This window comes from Coregonus clupeaformis, chromosome 3, assembly GCF_020615455.1.
Source record: "Coregonus clupeaformis isolate EN_2021a chromosome 3, ASM2061545v1, whole genome shotgun sequence".
Classification (NCBI taxonomy): Eukaryota; Metazoa; Chordata; class Actinopteri; order Salmoniformes; family Salmonidae; genus Coregonus; species Coregonus clupeaformis.
In genome coordinates this window covers 26302773-26321324 of record NC_059194.1, presented here as the reverse complement: position 1 = coordinate 26321324, position 18552 = coordinate 26302773, and the positions used below count along the sequence as shown (strand labels likewise).

At 41.8% G+C, this 18552-nt stretch overlaps 1 protein-coding gene across 3 annotated transcripts in view; it reads right to left on the bottom strand.

Annotated features, from left to right (window-relative positions):
- The window catches only part of LOC121543061 (fibroblast growth factor 13), a 186076-nt gene extending 168064 nt beyond the window's left edge, over window positions 1-18012 (bottom strand). The window contains exons 1-2 of one of the 3 annotated variants that reach the window (XM_041852772.2): window positions 17812-18012; window positions 16320-16488 (exon numbers count right to left, since the gene is read on the bottom strand). In XM_041852772.2, the coding sequence (XP_041708706.1) occupies window positions 16320-16368 (49 nt within the window). In that variant the 5' untranslated portion in view covers window positions 16369-16488; window positions 17812-18012. Of the gene's footprint in view, window positions 1-16319; window positions 16489-16768; window positions 17282-17811 lie in introns of those variants that run through there. The other 2 variants (XM_041852766.2, XM_041852784.2) reach the window with 2 other exon arrangements.
- Window positions 18013-18552: the final 540 nt, after the last annotated feature.

The following is an 18552-nucleotide window of genomic DNA, read 5'->3' as shown; positions in this document are numbered from 1 at the left end:
GAAGGAAAATTATGTGGATATATTGAAGCAACATCTCAAGACATCAGTCAGGAAGTTAAAGCTTGGTCGTAAATGGGTCTTCCAAATGGACAATGACCCCAAGCATACTTCCAAAGTTGTGGCAAAATGGCTTAAGGACAACAAAGTCAAGGTATTGGAGTGGCCATCACAAAGCCCTGACCTCAATTTGTGGGCAGAACTGAAAAAGCATGTGCGAGCGAGGCGGCCTACAAACCTGACTCAGTTACACCAACTCTGTCAGGAGGAATGGGCCAAAATTCACCCAATTTATTGTGGGAAGCTTGTGGAATGCTACCCGAAACGTTTGACCCAAGTTAAACAATTTAAAGGCAATGCTACCAAATACTAATTGAGTGTATGTAAACTTCTGACCCACTGGGAATGTGATGAAATAAATAAAAGCTAAAATAAATCATTCTCTCTACTATTATTCTGACATTTTACATTCTTAAAATAAAGTGGTGATCCTAACTGACCTAAGACAGGGCATTTGTACTAGGATTAAATGTCAGGAATTGTGAAAAACTGAGTTTAAATGTATTTGTGTCACGAATTCCGCCGAGACTGCTCCTCCTCCTTGTTCGGGCAGGCTTCGGCGTTCGTCGTCCCCGGAGTACTAGCTGCTACCGTTTGATGTTCTCTATGTTTGTTTGGTTTTGTCTGTTTGGTGCACCTGTGTCTTATCACTTATTGATTATGTCACCTATAAGTTTCCTTTGGTTTTGTTTGTAGTTGTGTGTTGTTGTCCGCCTGTCCGTTGGGGTTTTGGATTTTGCGCTGGTGTATTTAAGTGTCTTGACGCACTGTTTGCGCATCGCTTATATTTCGTGTTTTACGCACTGTTTGCGTATCGCTCGCCTCCGTTGTTTGAGGCCCGTTCTTTTTGTATTGTCAAATTTCTGACTAGTAAAGTCTGTTGGACTAAGCTTCTGTGTCCTGCGCCTGACTCCAACACCACATCCACTTCAAACACTGACAATTTGGCTAAGGTGTATGTAAACTTCCGACTTCTACTGTATAACATTCTGTTGGTGGCCAGAATTTTGTATAATAATTTACATTGAAAAACTCAATGTTTTTAATGGAGCGATGTTTTGTGTGTCAGTTCAAAAACCATGTGCCATGGAATCGGAACAACCTGTATGGTGCAACTGTCAGAATTTTGGTCCTCAAACTGAAAGTGTTATATATTTTTTATTTTTGCCTATTTTTTGCTCAATAGTTTTAAAAACAAGTTGTCTGAAGTAGGAAGCGTAATAAGTAGATAAATAAACTGTGATATGACTAAAGAGTTAATCAGTGTGATTTTTCCCTAAATAGACAGGTATTTAACTCTCCACTGTCTATTTTTGATAACTTTCTATTGAAATGTGTTGTAGTGAGTTCATTTATTTATTTAGGGATATGAATACCAAGTATGTTTACTTAACCATCAGACAAATGTATTGGTCAACTACAGGGTAATGTATAAGTTGTGTAGTTTAACGTTCCAATACATAATATTATAATTAGGTTTTAGTCCAGAGAGGCCAGATAAATTATCTAGATCGTCAATGAGACCATGCAGGGATCCAGATTGCAGACTTAAGAGAAAACTACAGTCATTGGCATACATTGACATTTTTGTTTTTAAGCAGGGGATTTCTAACTCCTTGATATTAATGTTGGATCTTATTTTAATAGCTAACATTTCGTGATGGCCATAACAAATAGATATGGAGAGAGTGGACAACCTTGCTTAACTATTATTGACAGTTCATTATTTTCTGATAAATAACCATTATTGACTATTTTACATCTGGGGTTGCTATACGTAACTTTAACCCATTGTATAAGAGATTCACAAAAATGTAAATAGTCCAGGCATTTATATATACACATTCTAGTCATACTTTATCAAAGGCCTTTTCAAAATCTGCTATGAAGACCAGGCCTGGTTTCTTCTATGTTTCATAGTGTTCTATTGTTTCATGTAATTGTCGTATATTATCTCCATGTAAAAAACCCGTCTGATCATGATTAATAATGTCCGGTAAAACCTATTTAATTATATGTGCTATGCATTATGCCAGGAGTTTTGCATCACAACATTGAAGTGTAAGGGGCCTCCAGTTTGTTAAGTGGACTGGATCTATAAACGTACCACCTGGGTCCTGTTTCAGTAATAGTGAAATCAGACCTTCTTGCTGAGTATTTGATAGTCTACAATTTTTTATTGGAGTAGTTAAAACATGCTAATAGTGGATATTTTAGTACATCAAAAAAGGTTTGGTATAACTCTACTGGTATTCCATCAAGCCCTGGAGTTTTTCCCGGACTGAAAAAGATTTAACAGCATCAAAACGTTTGTCCTCTGTAATTTGGCCTTCACACACATCTATTTGTGCAGTTGTTCATTTTACACTATTATTAGGAAAAAAGTTAATATCATTATGTGCAGATGGATGAAACTGAAAAGAGAACATATGGTTAAAATATTTTACTTCTTCTTTCAAGGTATCAATTGGTGAATAATGGATGATGGCGTCATTTGCAACGTGTTTCTGTAAATTATTTTTGGTAGCATTTCTATGTTGGAGATTCTAAAAGTTTTTTGTGTATTTTTGTAATATATTACACTTGATCATTCTTTAATAAGTTTATCCAGTTCTTTTAGTTTTTCCTCTAACTTATTCTGTGCCTCTATGGTACAGTTTTTATTGCCATCCACCTGTAATGTTAGTTCCTCTATTTCCTTTTTTTATAATATTTTAGTAGTCTTTTTTTTTTTTCACCAAATACAAATATACAACAATTTACAGATGAACAACAACTACATTTCCTCTGCCCAGACCTGCATGCTCACACCTCCATCCCTAGTGCCTGCGTTATTGTTTGCCACATGGCCTTAAATTGTACCGATTTGTTTTTCTCGGTCACCCATGCTATTTCAATATCTAAATAATAAATCATTTGATTTTTCAGTTTAATTGATTTCCAAGTTTGTAATATACGTTTCTTCAAGATGAGTGATGAGAAAATAATTGTCCAGCCCATTCGGTTTCTCACTACACCCCCATATGCCCTGTCTTGAAATATGCAGGCAGACGGACTAAAAATAAGTTTACTTTTGAATACTTCTGAGATCCAACTTTCTAGCTCTGCCCACAAATTCCGGACATTATAGCATTCCCAGAAAGCATGGATTATTGAATCATTATTGGTTTTACACTTCAGACATGATTCTGCTTCCCGAGTGGCGCAGTGGTCTAAGGCACTGCATCACAGTGCTAGAGGCATCACTACAGACCCGGGTTCGATCCCAGGCTGTGTCACAGCCGGCCGCGACCGGGAGACCCATGAGGCGGTGCACATTTGGCCCAGCGTCGTACGGGTAGGTGGAGGGTTTGGCCAGCCTGGATGTCCTTGTCCCATCGTGCTCTAGCGACTCCTTGAGGCGGGCTGGGCGCATGGACGCTGACTTTGGTCGCCAGTTGTACGGTGTTTCCTCCGACACATTGGTGCGGCTGGCTTCCGGGTTAAGTGAGCAGTGCGTCTTGGCAAGGTTCTGTATAACTTACCTATCATATGAATATCATTTTCTGACTCCTTCAAGATTGCTCTGATGTCCAAAAGATTTCAAATCTAAATTTTGTGATAAAACTTTTAAGTTGGAGGTATTTTAAAATATCTACATTGGTCAACCCAAAATTGCTTGTCCATATATGTATATATTCTTAAATCCCATTCCTTACTAGTTTTATGTATTGGGTATATGTTGTGAAATTGTTAGATATTACTTGTTAGATATTACTGCACTGTCGGAGCTAGAAGCACAAGCATTTCACTACACCCGCTAAACACGTGTATGTGACAAATAACATTTGATTTTATTTGAATTGCTTTTTAAAGTTGTCATGGAAATAAATGTATTTCCTATTACCAAGTTGTTGTTTTCTCTCTCTCTCTCTCTCTCTCTCTCTCTCTCTCTCTCTCTCTCTCTGAGCTAGAGGACTGCTCATTTGGTCTCCCCTGACTCCATCTGTTCCAATCAAGCCCCTGCCTTTATAGGGCCCTTCTCTCTGGGGCCCCTGATGAGTGTGTCTGTTCCTGCTGTGGCCCCTAGAGCAGTAGAGAGTGTGTCAGGGAGGAACCTCAGAGGCTCCTGCTGACTGATCCCATGCTTATTTGGGCTTTGTTGCCGTGGCAGCGTCTCATTATGTAAATGATCTCTCCCTCCTGAGACAGGTGGATAGAGGTAGGGAGGGAGAGAAAGAGAGATGGAGAGAGGCAGGAGTTGTAGCTGTGATGTTCACCAATCCAGACTGTGTAAAATCGGCTTCAGGGACCAGCGAAGGATCGCTGCTATATTTAGAAATCATCCTCACAATGTATTTTTTTGCCTCCCCAGTTAACACTCTGCAATGCGCATTGGGTTCACACCAAACACACCACATTACATGTTTTCGAATGAGCAGTTGATCATCATTTATGAGATGAATTCATCCTTATTCTCTTCCCCATTCTGTCCTTTCTGTGTCCATTCCCCTCCGTAATGTGCTTCACTCTGAATGCAATCCTCGTCCTCTCTCATCTCATCTGAGAAAAATTTAATGTTTGTCTCTGAAGAATAGGCCCTAATGGAAATCTATATTATGCTTCTAGCTCCAGGGAAGTCAATACTTAGCAGAGAGATCTTTAAACAATGAATATTTCTATTGAATCACCCACCCAAGGTGTCCAATCATAATCTGATCATATTAAATGACTGATCCCTCTCCCTGGTCCCAATAGTGGTATGTATTGCACCATTGATCATCTATTGGTGGTGCATTGTATAGGCTAGAATCCATCTGTTCCATAGAATTACACACCTTCACTCTGACATCCAATCACAGGCCACTGTGTGTGTGTGTGTGTGGGGGGGAGAGAGAGTCTTCTGATGTCACCTGCTCCCCTTCTCATTTCCACTCCTGTCATTGGACATGGCAGTTCTAATTAGTGACTTAAACCAAAGCCCTTTGATTACTCTGCAGTGGTCTGTGACAGTGATCTGCTGCTGCCTGTCACACACCTGTGTCAGCCAGGACACACACACAATCTAAGAGCAGTTTAGAGCAGATGGAGAGCCAGTCAGCTGATGCAGAGCCTCCACCTCCTCCCAAACCGGAGCTCTGCTAGCCTGGCCTGCTCCGCGCTGACAGAGGATGAGCAGTTAAAACACACACATGCACTTATCCCACAGACTGTGCTGTCTAGTTGTTAACACTGTTTTTCTCCTCCAATCAGAGAGCAGTTTGCCGTCTGAAGGTATGCCCACTCTCTCTACCGGCCGGCCTATAGCAGCCCACAGAGGAACCAAACAGCTCTGACACAACCAAACAAGGTACCCCAACACACACACACACACACACACACACACATGGATCTCTTGTGGGAGTGTGCATGTCTGAATCCTAATGAAACTGCCATTTTGAGTTCAGTGACCCGCAGATCAATGTAGTCAATAGCATTAACCACCATATAACAAACAAAGCAGGCTGGGCAGGGCAGGGAGGAGTCACGCCTTTAATTAATGACATGCAGAGCTCAAACTGCTTCTCCACTTGTATGTCATCACCACATGCAGAGGACCAATTAATGCTATTGTATGCTGCCTGTGCTCTCAACGCTCCACTCTCTCTCAACCCTCAGCCAGCCGACGATGCTACACATTCAACACCACAGAGGAGCCTAATTCACCTTGTCTTGAAAATGTGTTTGAGGCCATGCCAAGTGCTAATGGTATAAATTTAGGTTGTGTTGTCTTCGGCCCGGGTACTTGTCGCTTGGCGAGGGCTGTGGGCTGCTGGAAGCTGATGCGAGGAGGCCCAGCGCTGGTTTTAATGCACTGGTTAAATGAGCTGCTGGACAAGGGAAGCGGGAAGAAAATTATCCCGTTATAACGTCCCCAGCCCAGGCGGCGGGCTAGTGGCAAGGAAATGGCAGCCTGTCACTCGGGTTAGCGCACACCAGGCTAATTAAACCAAAGAGCCTTTGGCCAGTTCAGGCTTTATAGCCATGGCTACGCTTATGCTTATGTAAACACTAACGCTAACTATGCTAATGATAATCTCAGCCACATCAAAGCCAGAGGCGACCACACTCAACTACAGTAAAGCACGATGGCCCACACTACACTGCTTTGCTCTCCCCTCAAGCCCTGCTCATGCTTTGTTCTTCTCCAGCCTACAGCCCACTGTTCTGTTTATTACCACTGGCCCCAGCCTTATCACCTCCCATTCTTACCTCGCCTTAATCCAACTTTAATGAGTTTGTGTCCGGACTAACTATTAATCCTCCGGCTTCCTGGTTTAAAATGGAGCATCCATCCACCGGGGCCGGAAAAGCCTTTTACACTACATGACTTCTAGACCTTGATGTCACGTGGAATGGAGTCAGGACACCGGCACCAGCACTGAGGACGATGTTCCGAGACTGAAGAGGTCACTGAAATGAGACAACTCTGCATCTACTACATACTGGACATTGAAACTGATTACATTTCTTTGACATTGTGAGGATGATTATATTTCTTTGCCTTTTCCATCTAAAGCAGGGGTGTCAAACGTCCGGCCCGCGGGCCGGATCAGGCCCGCAAACGGGTTTAATCCGGCCCGCGAGATGATTTTGTAAAGTATAAAAATGAGCTGCAATTTTTCAATAAAAGAAACTGCTGTTCCAATTGTGTCCACTGGATGGCGCAATAGCAATTGTGTTAAGCAAGCAAACTGTTTATACCGGGGCAGAGCAAATAGGTCAAGCAAGTGCAGCCAGTCCGGATGAGCTACTTTGTTTTGCCCGCGATATTTATTACGGATTCTACTTTTAACATTATGTGCTTTGGCACCCTCATTGCCCCAATATGTCTCTGTCAAAAAAGAGAAAAGTGGACGCAGAGTGCAGAGTGTTCCAAGAAAAATTGTCATCCTTCTATTTATTCACGGAATTGAATGGGAAAGCTGTATGTTTGGTGTGTTCACAGCATGTTGCAGTGCTGAAAGAATATAACCTTCGGCCGCCACTATGTGAGTCTTCATGCCGACAAATATGACAACTTTCAAGGACAGCGGAGAAGAGAGAAGGTGAATGAACTGTTGGCGGGTCTGAAGAAACAGCAGTCTGTGTTTACTCACAGCCGAGACATCAGTGACGCTGCAGTGAAAGCTAGCTACCTCATTGCTAATGAAATCGCAGTGGCTTCAAAACCATTTAGTGAGGGTGAATTTGTAAAAACATGCATGATGAAGGCAGCGGAGATTGTGTGCCCTGAAAAACACCAGGCTTTTGCAAATATCAGCCTGACAAGAAACACAGTTGCAGACAGGATTTCCGATCTTTCAGTGGATTTGGACAGCCAGTTGAAGCAAAAAGTAAAGTAATTTATTGCATTTTCGGTTGCAATTGATGAAAGCACGGACATTACAGATGTTGCACAACTGGCCATTTTCATCCGCAGAGTTGATGAAACATTGACCGTCACCGAGGAGTTCGTGGAGTTGGTGCCGATGACAGAAACAACGACAGCAGCTGATATTTTCACTGCACTCGTCAGCGCGCTGAACAGGGTCGGAGTGGACTGGTCCCGCGCTGTCAGCCTGGCTACAGATGGTGCGCCCTCAATGATCGGGAAAAAAGCAGGCGTTGTGACAAAGTTCAGAGAGAAAGTGCAATCTGCAAATGGAGGACGTGATTTTTGGACTTTTCACTGTATTTTGCACCAGGAGGCTTTGTGTTGCAAGTCATTAAAGATGGATAACGTCATGAAGGTGGTTATTATTTTTATTATATTATTATTATATTATTATATTATATTATTATTATATTATTATTATTATATTATCCAAACTGTTAATTTCATCCGATCCAGAAGCCTGAATCAACGTCAGTTTGACAGCCTTCTCAGAGAGAAAGACCACATCTATGGCCTGCCATACCACACTGAGGTAAGATGGTTAAGCCGAGGTGCTGTGCTGAGGCGTTTCTTTGATTTACGAGAAGAAATTGAACAGTTCATGGAAGAAAAGGGCAAACCAGTGTTAGAATTTCATTCCGCAGAATGGATGCAGGACCTTGCATTTATGGTGGATGTTACAGAGCACCTGAATAACTTCAACAAACAGCTGCAAGGGTGCAACAAAGTTGCCACGCAGTATTATGACAGCATACGTTCTTTCAAGTTGAAGCTGTCATTGTGGGAGACGCAACTCGCCGGTGGTGATGCAGCTCACTTCCCCTGTCTGAAAAAATGTGTGCGCGACCCAACATGTGGCAGACATGAAGCGGTTCAAAGATAAAATAACGGGACTGTTAAGGGAGTTTGAGCAACGCTTTCAGATTTTTGGTGAACTGGAGAAAGACTTCAACGTTTTTTGTTCGCCATTAACCGTGAATCCCTCTGATCTGCCCGTCAGCATCCAACTTGAAATAATATACTTGCAGTATGACTCGGATTTGAAGGGCAAATTTGCCGCAGCTGGCTTGGACACATTTTATCAGAATCTCTTGCCAGGTTACCCCCAACTTGACAGCCCTCGCTGCAAAACTGTTGTGCATGTTTGGAACCACATATCTTTGTGAGCAAGTTCTCTGTAATGAGCATAAATAAAACAAAGCTGCGCTCAAGGCTCACGCACAAGCACTTGAATCACATCCTGAAGTTGGCTGCCACTCAGGATGTGATGCCTGATATTGATGCGCTGGTGAAAGCTAAAAGATGCCAGGTATCAGGAGTCAAATAAACTATGCAACCCCACTTAAAGTGCTGCATGAGACACCCTGATATAGTTCTGTGATCTGTGATATACTTCTGTGAATCACTGAGGCATTGTGTGTTTGTGTGTTGTTTGTCCTCAGAATTTCAAATAGCTTGAGGTGTTTTATGATTAATAGTGATGTTGTGCTTTTGGACACACTGTCCTCAGGCTCCAGCTTTATGTTTATATGTTTTTATGTTGTTGTGCTATTGTTTTTAATTGATTTTATTTTATTTGTATATTTAACCTATTCTTGACTCTGTGGTTCTTGCACTTGTTTGGGGAACAGGATTTCATTATTTGTATCTACATTTCTGCCTGAGAAATGACACCCTGATATAGTTCTGTGATCTGTGAAACAGTTCTGTGAATCACTGAGGCATTGTGTGTTTGTGTGTTCTTTTTCTTTAGAATGTTCAAATAAACTTGAGGTGTTTTATGATTAATAGTGATGTTGTGCTTGTACTATTTTGGACACACTGTCCTCAGGCTCCAGCTTTATGTTTTATGTTGATAGTATTAAAACAAAGAAAACAATCTGAAGTTGTTGTTTTTAAGTTATATATACCATGATTTTACCGGTCCGGCCCACTTGGGAATAGATTTTCCTCCATGTGGCCCCTGAGCTAAAATGAGTTTGACTCCCCTGATCTAAAGCTTTACTCCACTCATAATTCAACTGTGCCTCTCATACTGTCCCCTTGGTCCTTCTTCCCTGTCCTCTATCGATAACGGTGACAACATCAGCAGCCAACCACCTGCTCCCTGTGGACCCTGTTTGTCACCATGTGTGTCACGTTGTCACTGGGTCCGCTCATAACACTTAGACCAACAGCTGTGGTTCCCTGTGCTCCGTCTCATTTAAAGGAGTTAAACTGATGGCTGTGACTCGGTGTCGTTTAAAGGGTTACAGCTAAATGTGTCAGCTCTGACACACATCTACTCTGTCTGTCGGACAGCTGAGCTCCTAACTCCGTCCTCATTCTGGCTCTGATTGGCTGATCCCCTCTGTTCCCATCACATTGCCTTCTCTACCAACATTGAGATTATGAGGATTGTCACACACCTTGCAGAGGTATTACTCAGGTAATATTTCACCCACATGGATCTCATAGTGTGATGTGCTATGGTTAATCTCTGGCTGGTGGAAAGCAGAGAAACCTTACAAGGCTCTCTTTTGTCAAGATAGCTCCTGTCGGACAATAATAAATGAAGCTAGCCATGAGGGGCCATTTTCTTGCTGACGTGGTCAGTGTGCTAGATTTAGTCATAATAGGCCAGTCAGGAAAACAATCTGCTTTTTCTAGTGGGGGACATGATCATGTCTTGCCTGCCCGCATCACAATCCCACTATGGAGTAGCCTTTGTGGAATAGGGAGTTTCATGACAAGGGGCAGTAGCCTATGTAGCCTACCGTATATGTTTCTTATATGTCAGTATGGCCGCTATGAAAACACAATCAAAATGTGCATGTACTCTGAAATATTATAATATCCTGGCTCTGTATAAAAGAGGTCATTGTCATCAGCACAGTTTGACACACATAACCACAATTATGGAGGATTATCTTTAGATAGGAAAAAATACATCAGAGTTGGGTAGTGCATTTCTGGATCTAAAACAATCCAATCCAATGTAATCCAAACATTCTGAATCGATACATAATCCCACACCTACATGAAAGAGGTCCTGTGATCCTTTCAGCCATTACTTTGATAAGAGAACAGGGGTTTATAAATAATAAATAAATCGTTAAAATCAGTCATGGCATGAACAAACGTCTTCCAGCCAAAGCCATCTTTACGGATAATCACTTAAGTACCCTTTCAAGCCTGTCTTGGTACAATCACCCTACAGTTCATCACTATTTCTAATTTGAGTCAAATCCACACCTACATACTCTCAAATCCTGCCCATTGGCACTGTGAGCATTTCAATATCTGGGAATGAATTATAAAGATGAGCAGCGAAGCGGTGTTTTCACTCCTGACCCTTTCTTGAATGAGGATTAAAGCATACCAATGAATGCAGAGGCAGCCAAATGATGTGGCCGATTTAGACGTGTACCAAGGGAGCAATGGTAGACCATGATGTCAGGGGTCAGGGGTCAGGGCTACGGATGAATAGAGAAGAGAGAGAAGGAGAATGAGAGGGGCTTTATACAAACCCATTCACCTCATAAAACACACAGCTTTCAGGATTAGCACGGACCTGACTGGTTGACGCATCATAGAGGCCAGGTATTTAGGGGATTTTAAAGGCAGGTCACTGAGAGAGGAGCTAGATCTACTGTAGCTAGTACCTTTTTGGCGTCATTGTTTTGGGGATGACACGCACTGCGTGGTAAGGCTTTGCACCCATGGATGGTTACTGGAATGAATTGACTGAAACCAACCAGGTCAGTCACAGCAGCTTTACTGTATGAAGAGAAACTCCAGGAAATGGTCATGTTGACAAATCACGTCACCAAAGGACCATGCCACTTTATTAATCACATGAGCCAACACACACAACAGTCTATATGCCTTGTGGATACTGAAGCCTACATTTGGGTGCTGAACGGTGTTCCAGTCCTCTAAGGGCAGAGGACAAAGCAGGACAGAGACAGGGCCAACAGGAAAGCACCACTTACAGTGCCTCGCCAGCCAGCGAGGCTCTCCATCAGTGCCCACATTGCCCGGGCATGGTGGGCAGAGCGAGCAGCTGGAGAGACAGGAACCCTAACATTCCCAAACATCTCAGGGCGGCGCGGCGCGATGCAGAGTGGCAGGTCTCTGATGCGCGGCTGCGAGCCAGCCTCCTCGGGGCAGCATAGCCGGATCTGCGTCAGCACCGTGAAAATTGTCTGACAGGGCACACCGGCCCTGGCGCTGCCGACACGACATCGCCCTCCACATCTAGTCTATACTCTGGGAAATTGACTTAGAAAATGTCCTGTTCTCAGTGTTTACACACGAGCATAATTAAAACATGAACAAGTATAAATATACTAACTACATGTACAGCTGAGTGCAAGTAAGTTTAAGTTTCACTTTATTTCATTGGGTTACATACACTATGTCAGACGTACTGTGCATGACCACATCGTTGTGAAGTGAAGACATGATGAGACGTGGTATGGAGATCCTGCCTGGTTCATTCAGGGGCGTACAGTCAAACTATACTCCCATTGCCCACTTGCAATACCATTCAAAATCCAACACATCCCGTAGAGACTTACAAACTTTCCACTTACATTTTTGAGGTTTTCCACTTTGCGGTGAGTTTCCACTGCAGCTGTCTGTCAAATCATATAGAAAAGCACCTTCCCCTCATCACCTCTGCTAACAGATCTACAGAGCTGCAGTTTCACACTCTTTACTTTTCTTTAACAATTGCAGGGTAAAGAAATACTTTAGAAGTGAGTGACATAAAATCAAGTCTAAGTATTTTAGCTTGACGGAATGGTATAGCCTACTGTACGAAAGGATCACTTGCCACTTCTCGAGCGACTAGTTAGCAGGGTTGGGGAGTAACGGATTGCATGTAATCTGTTACATGTGATGGATTACATAAAAACTAAATGTAATCCATTACGTTACCAGCAAAAATATTGTAATCAGATTACCGATACTTTTGAAAAAGTAGATAATTACTTATAGGATTACTTTCCAATTTAGAAGGGATGTTTGCAGAACATTTTTTCCATGAAACAATTGCCTGTTTTCTTAATTACCTTCCATATTAATAATATAATATGCCATTTAGCAGACGCTTTTATCCAAAGCGATTTACAGTCATGCGTGCATACATTTTTACGTATGGGTGGTCCCGGGGATCGAACCCACTACCCTGGCGTTACAAGCACCATGCTCTACCAGCTGAGCTACAGAGGACCACGATTAAGTCAGTCATTAACCAAAAAAGTGCTACTTTGATCTTCCCGCCTGAGCAACATACATGGTCACAAAGGAAAAAGGTATGGAACTCCAACACAGTGCATTTTTTGGATGGCGTTTCAAAGAACATTTTGTGTTCAAAGAAGAAAAGGGCAGGAATGTAACAGTTCAATGCAAACTATGTTTGCCCACGGTAATGCTGCTGTCGACATCCAGAGACTCGACTTCGAACCTGAAGAAACACTTGGAGGTAAGGATGACGATTGGCAGGTGTGGCGCGTTAGCTTGCTTAGCTAGCTAGTCTCTAGAGACAGACAGGTTGTCTTCACATTGTTCCCAATGTGTGGCTCAAACATCCTGCAATAAATGTTGTTAAATTGGTAATAATATTATTTTTCTTCTTATGTGTTTTACCGTGAAGTAATCAAAAAGTAACTAAAAGTAATCAGATCACGTTATTGAGTATAGGTAATCCAAAAGTTACGTTACTGATTACAATTTTAGAAAGGTGACTAGTAACTGTAATGGATTACATTTAAAAAGTAACCTACCCAACCCTGCTAGTTAGTGATTTAGCTCCATGACATCACCCAACAGCAGTGTTAAGCTAACAGCATAAGCCCAGCATGGTGATTTGGTGTAAAAGACAACAAAACACTTTAGCACTATTCTAATCTCCTCCATTGTCTTTGCTGAAAATGACCCCATCCTATTTAAAGTGGGCTTCCGAGAGAGCCAGCCAGTTACTAGATCAAAAGATGGTAATGATACTGTAGACAGCGTGTTGTTTAGCCAATGAGATTAGAGCAGGTGTCACAGCAGAGCAGGGAAGCGCTGGCTCCTTTGTGATACATGAAGCAGTGATTCCAAACTCCTACTCCTCGGGATATCTATTGATTGGCCAACGTGGCTGCCCTTGGCTGAATTAATATGCCGGCAAATATGCAAGACTTATGCCTTCTGCTCGGCTTAGGCCGTTAAAGTGGCACTGACAGACACAACAAAAGAGGTCTGAGAGGGTAGAAGAAAGCAGGCCACAAAAAAGCCTGGGAGAGAGAGAGTACTATGTTAAAGGTGATGCCACGTTTGATAAGTGCATTATGTAAAAGAGTACAAACAAATTGACCATTATGAAATGGAACTTAGGCTTTTTGCTGTGTTACGTTATTCCCAAACCCACAACACATACAATAACAAGAGGCTTTATTGTCAAAGACCAGAAAAGAGAGACGAGAAATGTCAACATGATGACTTTATGTAAACAAGCTTTGATCCCGTTGATTTCCCAGGCTCTGGGATGCTGGGGTTGAGGCCGGGATAGCGGGTATGCTTCGATACACCACTCTGTCCGGACATCTCAGGCTCACCAGGGTGCGGAGAAGCTCACAAACTGATTTGCCTGCCTTGATATTGGAGGGAGGCTTCATCCCTGCCTCCCTGCCTAAGACATGGTTTTCTCTCGCTGCCGTTCTGTAATCACATGTACTAGCACAGGATGTTCTCCTATCTTATGAAGCAGTGAAGCATGACCTTTCACTGAGTGAGCCAACGCACAGAGAATAGATAGCATTTCTTCTTATCCCTCTATTCTTTTACTGTCCTGCTACTAACACACATACTCCCTTTTTAATCGGAACAGAGAGCTTTGGGGCTCGATTTAATCCGTAGCACTAAAGATCTGCGTTATAGCGTGATTTAAATGTAAATGCAATGTTCCCGCGTTCACGGAGACGACATTAACGGTAAACCCTGCATATGTGGGCTCATTCGGAAATTACCATTACATTTCAATCGCGCTATAACGCGGATCTTCAGCGCTACGGATTGAATCGAGTCCTTAAAAAAACATAAACAGTCAAAGAGTTTGGTGAGATGTGCTAACATTTTGTCCAACTGTTACGCAAGCGTAGGGCTTAATCTAGGCCTGGAACTTAATTCCATTATTTCCAGGGTTTAAATCCCTTCCCTCAATCCCATATTGTTCTTAAAAAGAGTACTGGAATTGATCCAAAGCTTAACTCCAAAGACAGTTAATAAAAAGTGATGGTCATATGGACAACTATTGACATCTCTAATACATAGTGCTATATGCATGGTGTATCATTCACTATTCCTCTGTAAGTGTTGGTTAGTGTCTGAGGCTCAAATAAAATGAAGTTGAATAAAACCTGAGTTGATCTAACCACCTCTGATGTATAATGCTGTGTTATGACAAGGATACTGTGTGGGGGGGATTCAACCCAGACCTAGGGGTCTGGAAAGTGCAATGGTAACTTGAGGTGAGAACATCTCAATAAGTGAAAGCATGCACAAGTCAACTGCATTAGCCTGCATGTCCAGTTTACCAGGCAAGTAATAAAGCAATGCTCAGAATAAAAAAAGTACAAAGAAAAAGGTCCACACTCTTATTGTTGGAGCTGGAGAAATGTCACAGAATAACATGTTTGGAATATAGTCTATTAGACATGCATTAAACCAACAATATATGTGAGGTCAACAGATTGAGACGTATTTATCTGTTTAGGGCAAATAGCCCAGTATTTACTAAATAAAGCAGGAAACATGACAACCAGGGAAGCTAGTGGTTATAATTCAAATAGAATATTGGTTTGAATCATAATCAATTTTCAATAAACACATAACCAAAACAAACATTCCTTTCAATGGAATCATAGGCTATTAATAAATTCAACATAGCCTACTAATATAAAGCAGATGAACCTGAATAAATTATTTTGTAATTGGATATGACTCCACATTGGCTGCCTCTTTGTCAGTTTCCAGTATGCTGTTGGATACATTCTGTTTTGATGGGTTGCCTCGCCATTGATTGCCTCAATTGACAAAATACGCAATCATCAAAACAAAGGGATAAAAGCCCATGCGTGCCAGCCCGCAAACTGTCGTGGACCACCTCAGTGTAGAGCGCGCACATCGATTAATCTCGCCGAGGTTTCTCTGGCAACCTTGCCTCCCCTTTGTCTCCATGGCAATGCCTCGCCAGTTTACATCCCAACACAAAGCGAGGCTTTTCTAGAGACTTGCAGAGGCTAATTTTTACGCAATGAGTCATTAGTGCACGAGCTACCAAAACAAATGGTGTGCCCACATCATATTAGCGTAGAACTCCCCTGTGTATGATTAGAATATGATGTTGAGAGCTGGGCAAATGCAAACCCACGTAAAAAAGGTGCAAGCAAGAACAACAGGGGGACATTTCAAACGGATGCCAGTGACATTGTTGTTCACTGCCTTCATATTAAAGCGACAGCACGACCATTATTCATGTAGGTTTACCCATGCTCATTAAAATGCACTACATTGTTTGATTTTCATTATGGTTCTTGGTTTCGTATTAATGTATTATTATTTGCAGATATTTGTTTAAATAATGAAACCAATAAATATGATACCTACTTGGGTAATAATTAGGTTATAACATGTGCTAATTCTAGATGACTACTGGTTGAGTCTGAAATGACACCAGCTAGCCACATATGCCGCGCCATTCAGTAGCTGGCCTACTATTGTTTTCAGAAATCTCAAAGGGCGAGCAAAGGATGTGTGCGAGATGAATGAGCGCACGGTCGCTTTAAACCAGTGATTTAGGGGCAGCAATCTGTGCGTTGCAAGGCTCGCCTCTTACCCTTGGAAGCATCCTTATCTTCTTTTGGCTTCGCCACTTTTCCGCTCATAGATCCCAGTTTGGATGTGTAATTCCCGATTTAGACAAGAATGGAAATCCTTTTAATAGCTTGCAGACAATTTCTTCAATGAAATCCTTTCCAAAGCTACCAGGTGCTGAGATAAGGGTTCTGTTAGACAATTAGAAAACAGTGCAATTAGTCTTTAAGGTTTTATTTTGATGAAGCAAGTTGTATCAGGAGAGGACCACAAACAAAGCAAACCAGTGGGGCTATTATGATTCCAAGTATGGCGCCGGCTATCAATGGATATATCCAGTTATTGATATATTCTACTCACATAGCCAACACAATTGAGCTCACAAAGCGCATCTGAAAAATTGGTAAAGGAACGCCATGGTATCCATGGACCATTACCATCATAAAACCGTTTGAATCTAACTTGTCTTACCTTATCTCCTCCACGTTTTCTGCTACATCAATGCACATTGATAAAGAAAAACGCTTCCAACATGAATCTCGCTATGTTGCATGCAAAAATCACGACCTTTTCGGTTGTGTCAAAGGAACTGAGAAAATAAACTAAGAAAATAAAAGCAGGGCTTCCAAGCGCGTGTCAGTCGACGTCAAAGAAAAACGGAAAGCGCATCAAATTAAGATTACCTCAAAGGAGCAAACGTCTCCACATGGGGTATCCGCAAATGCCATCAACTACAACCGACGCAACCAGGTTTTCTTGAAGCCTAGAGGGACTATTCTATTCAACACGAGCTGGAAAATATAGCACACAGATCAACAGGATCCAAAGTGAGCGCTGTATTCCATCCCTAACACACATGCACAGTTGATGATGTTACGTTTAGCTCTATACGTTTAATAAAATAAATGCATTTAGGGCATGAAAATCAATTGTTTATAAATCTGCTTTGATACACCGTTGCACTAAACGCGCGCGTGGGATGGGGAGCGTGAGGAGCGCTGTGACCTAAGCGTCAAGTAGCCTATTATAGAATCAAGAAGAGTGGCTGGGCAGCAGATTACCGCAGCATTGACAAGCACCATCTATTCAATTGTTTGCTTGTTGTTGGCTAGTGTTTACTTATAAAACAGTCTGAAGGAAACCAATAGCCAAAATAAGCGTGTGTTTTTTTTTTTTTTTGCCTAACCAACTTTCACGGTGTAATTACATTATATGATATTATGGTTAGCGGTATGCTATTCGAGTCATCTGTAAATTTAGAAACAATTCAGTGACTACCAAAGTAAATAACCTTTACGCACAAGTGCCAATTACCGAAACAACAGTCCCAAAAGACGCACTTTATACCAAATATCGTTGACTTACAAAATGTTACAGACCAGCTAAATCTGACAATTTACAGTATTATATGTCTTGTCAAAAGTATTCCAAGTAGTCCAAGCAAGCATATAGCCCGTAAATCGCAGTCCACGGAAACTGGAGCAAGTCCCAAGCCACTAAACGAAATAACTCACCTGGATGCACGAGATGGCGAGGCAAAAACTGTTGAATTGACAACGAATGTCAGCGCACTTGCCTACTAAATAGGTCTGAAGTAGATACGTAAACATTCAGATGTTCCAGATGTTAACGGATCAATATGAAAGGCTGCTTGTATATGCTTCAATATGTTATTCCTTTTCAAAATGGGTATTTTAAACACCTTTCTAAAGTTTTGCTGCGCTGCCAGATGCGCAGTGGAATGCAAACATTAACCAATAGGCCTAGTGTACAAGTCGATATCTGGGGGAAATACTGCGAAGGAGAGATGGCAGTGCATGCGTAATTCTAATTGGCTGCAGCGTTATTCTCAGTAGCCTACCATGCTTGAGTCCTGTGAAGTTATAATTACCTTTAGTTGTGTAGTTGGTCGTTGATTAATTTCATCAATCATTTAGAAAGATGCAACGAAAAAAATGACATTCATAATCAGTTATAATAGTGGACAATTACACGAAACGTTAATTTATTCGTTTATTTGTCACGGACCATGTACAACATACCATTCCACCAGATTTAGCTAGGTCGTTTTTTAATCTGTAGTCCCTTTAAGCACCTATTTTACGCAACAAAAATGTGAATTGTTACTCATTGGTACAAAGACCGCAGGCAACGAAACGCTCAGCTCTGAAGCCCTCATTACTAGTTTATAAATCCACAATATATCTTCTTATGACAGAAGATTAACTAACAGGATTATGGTAACACATGTTTGT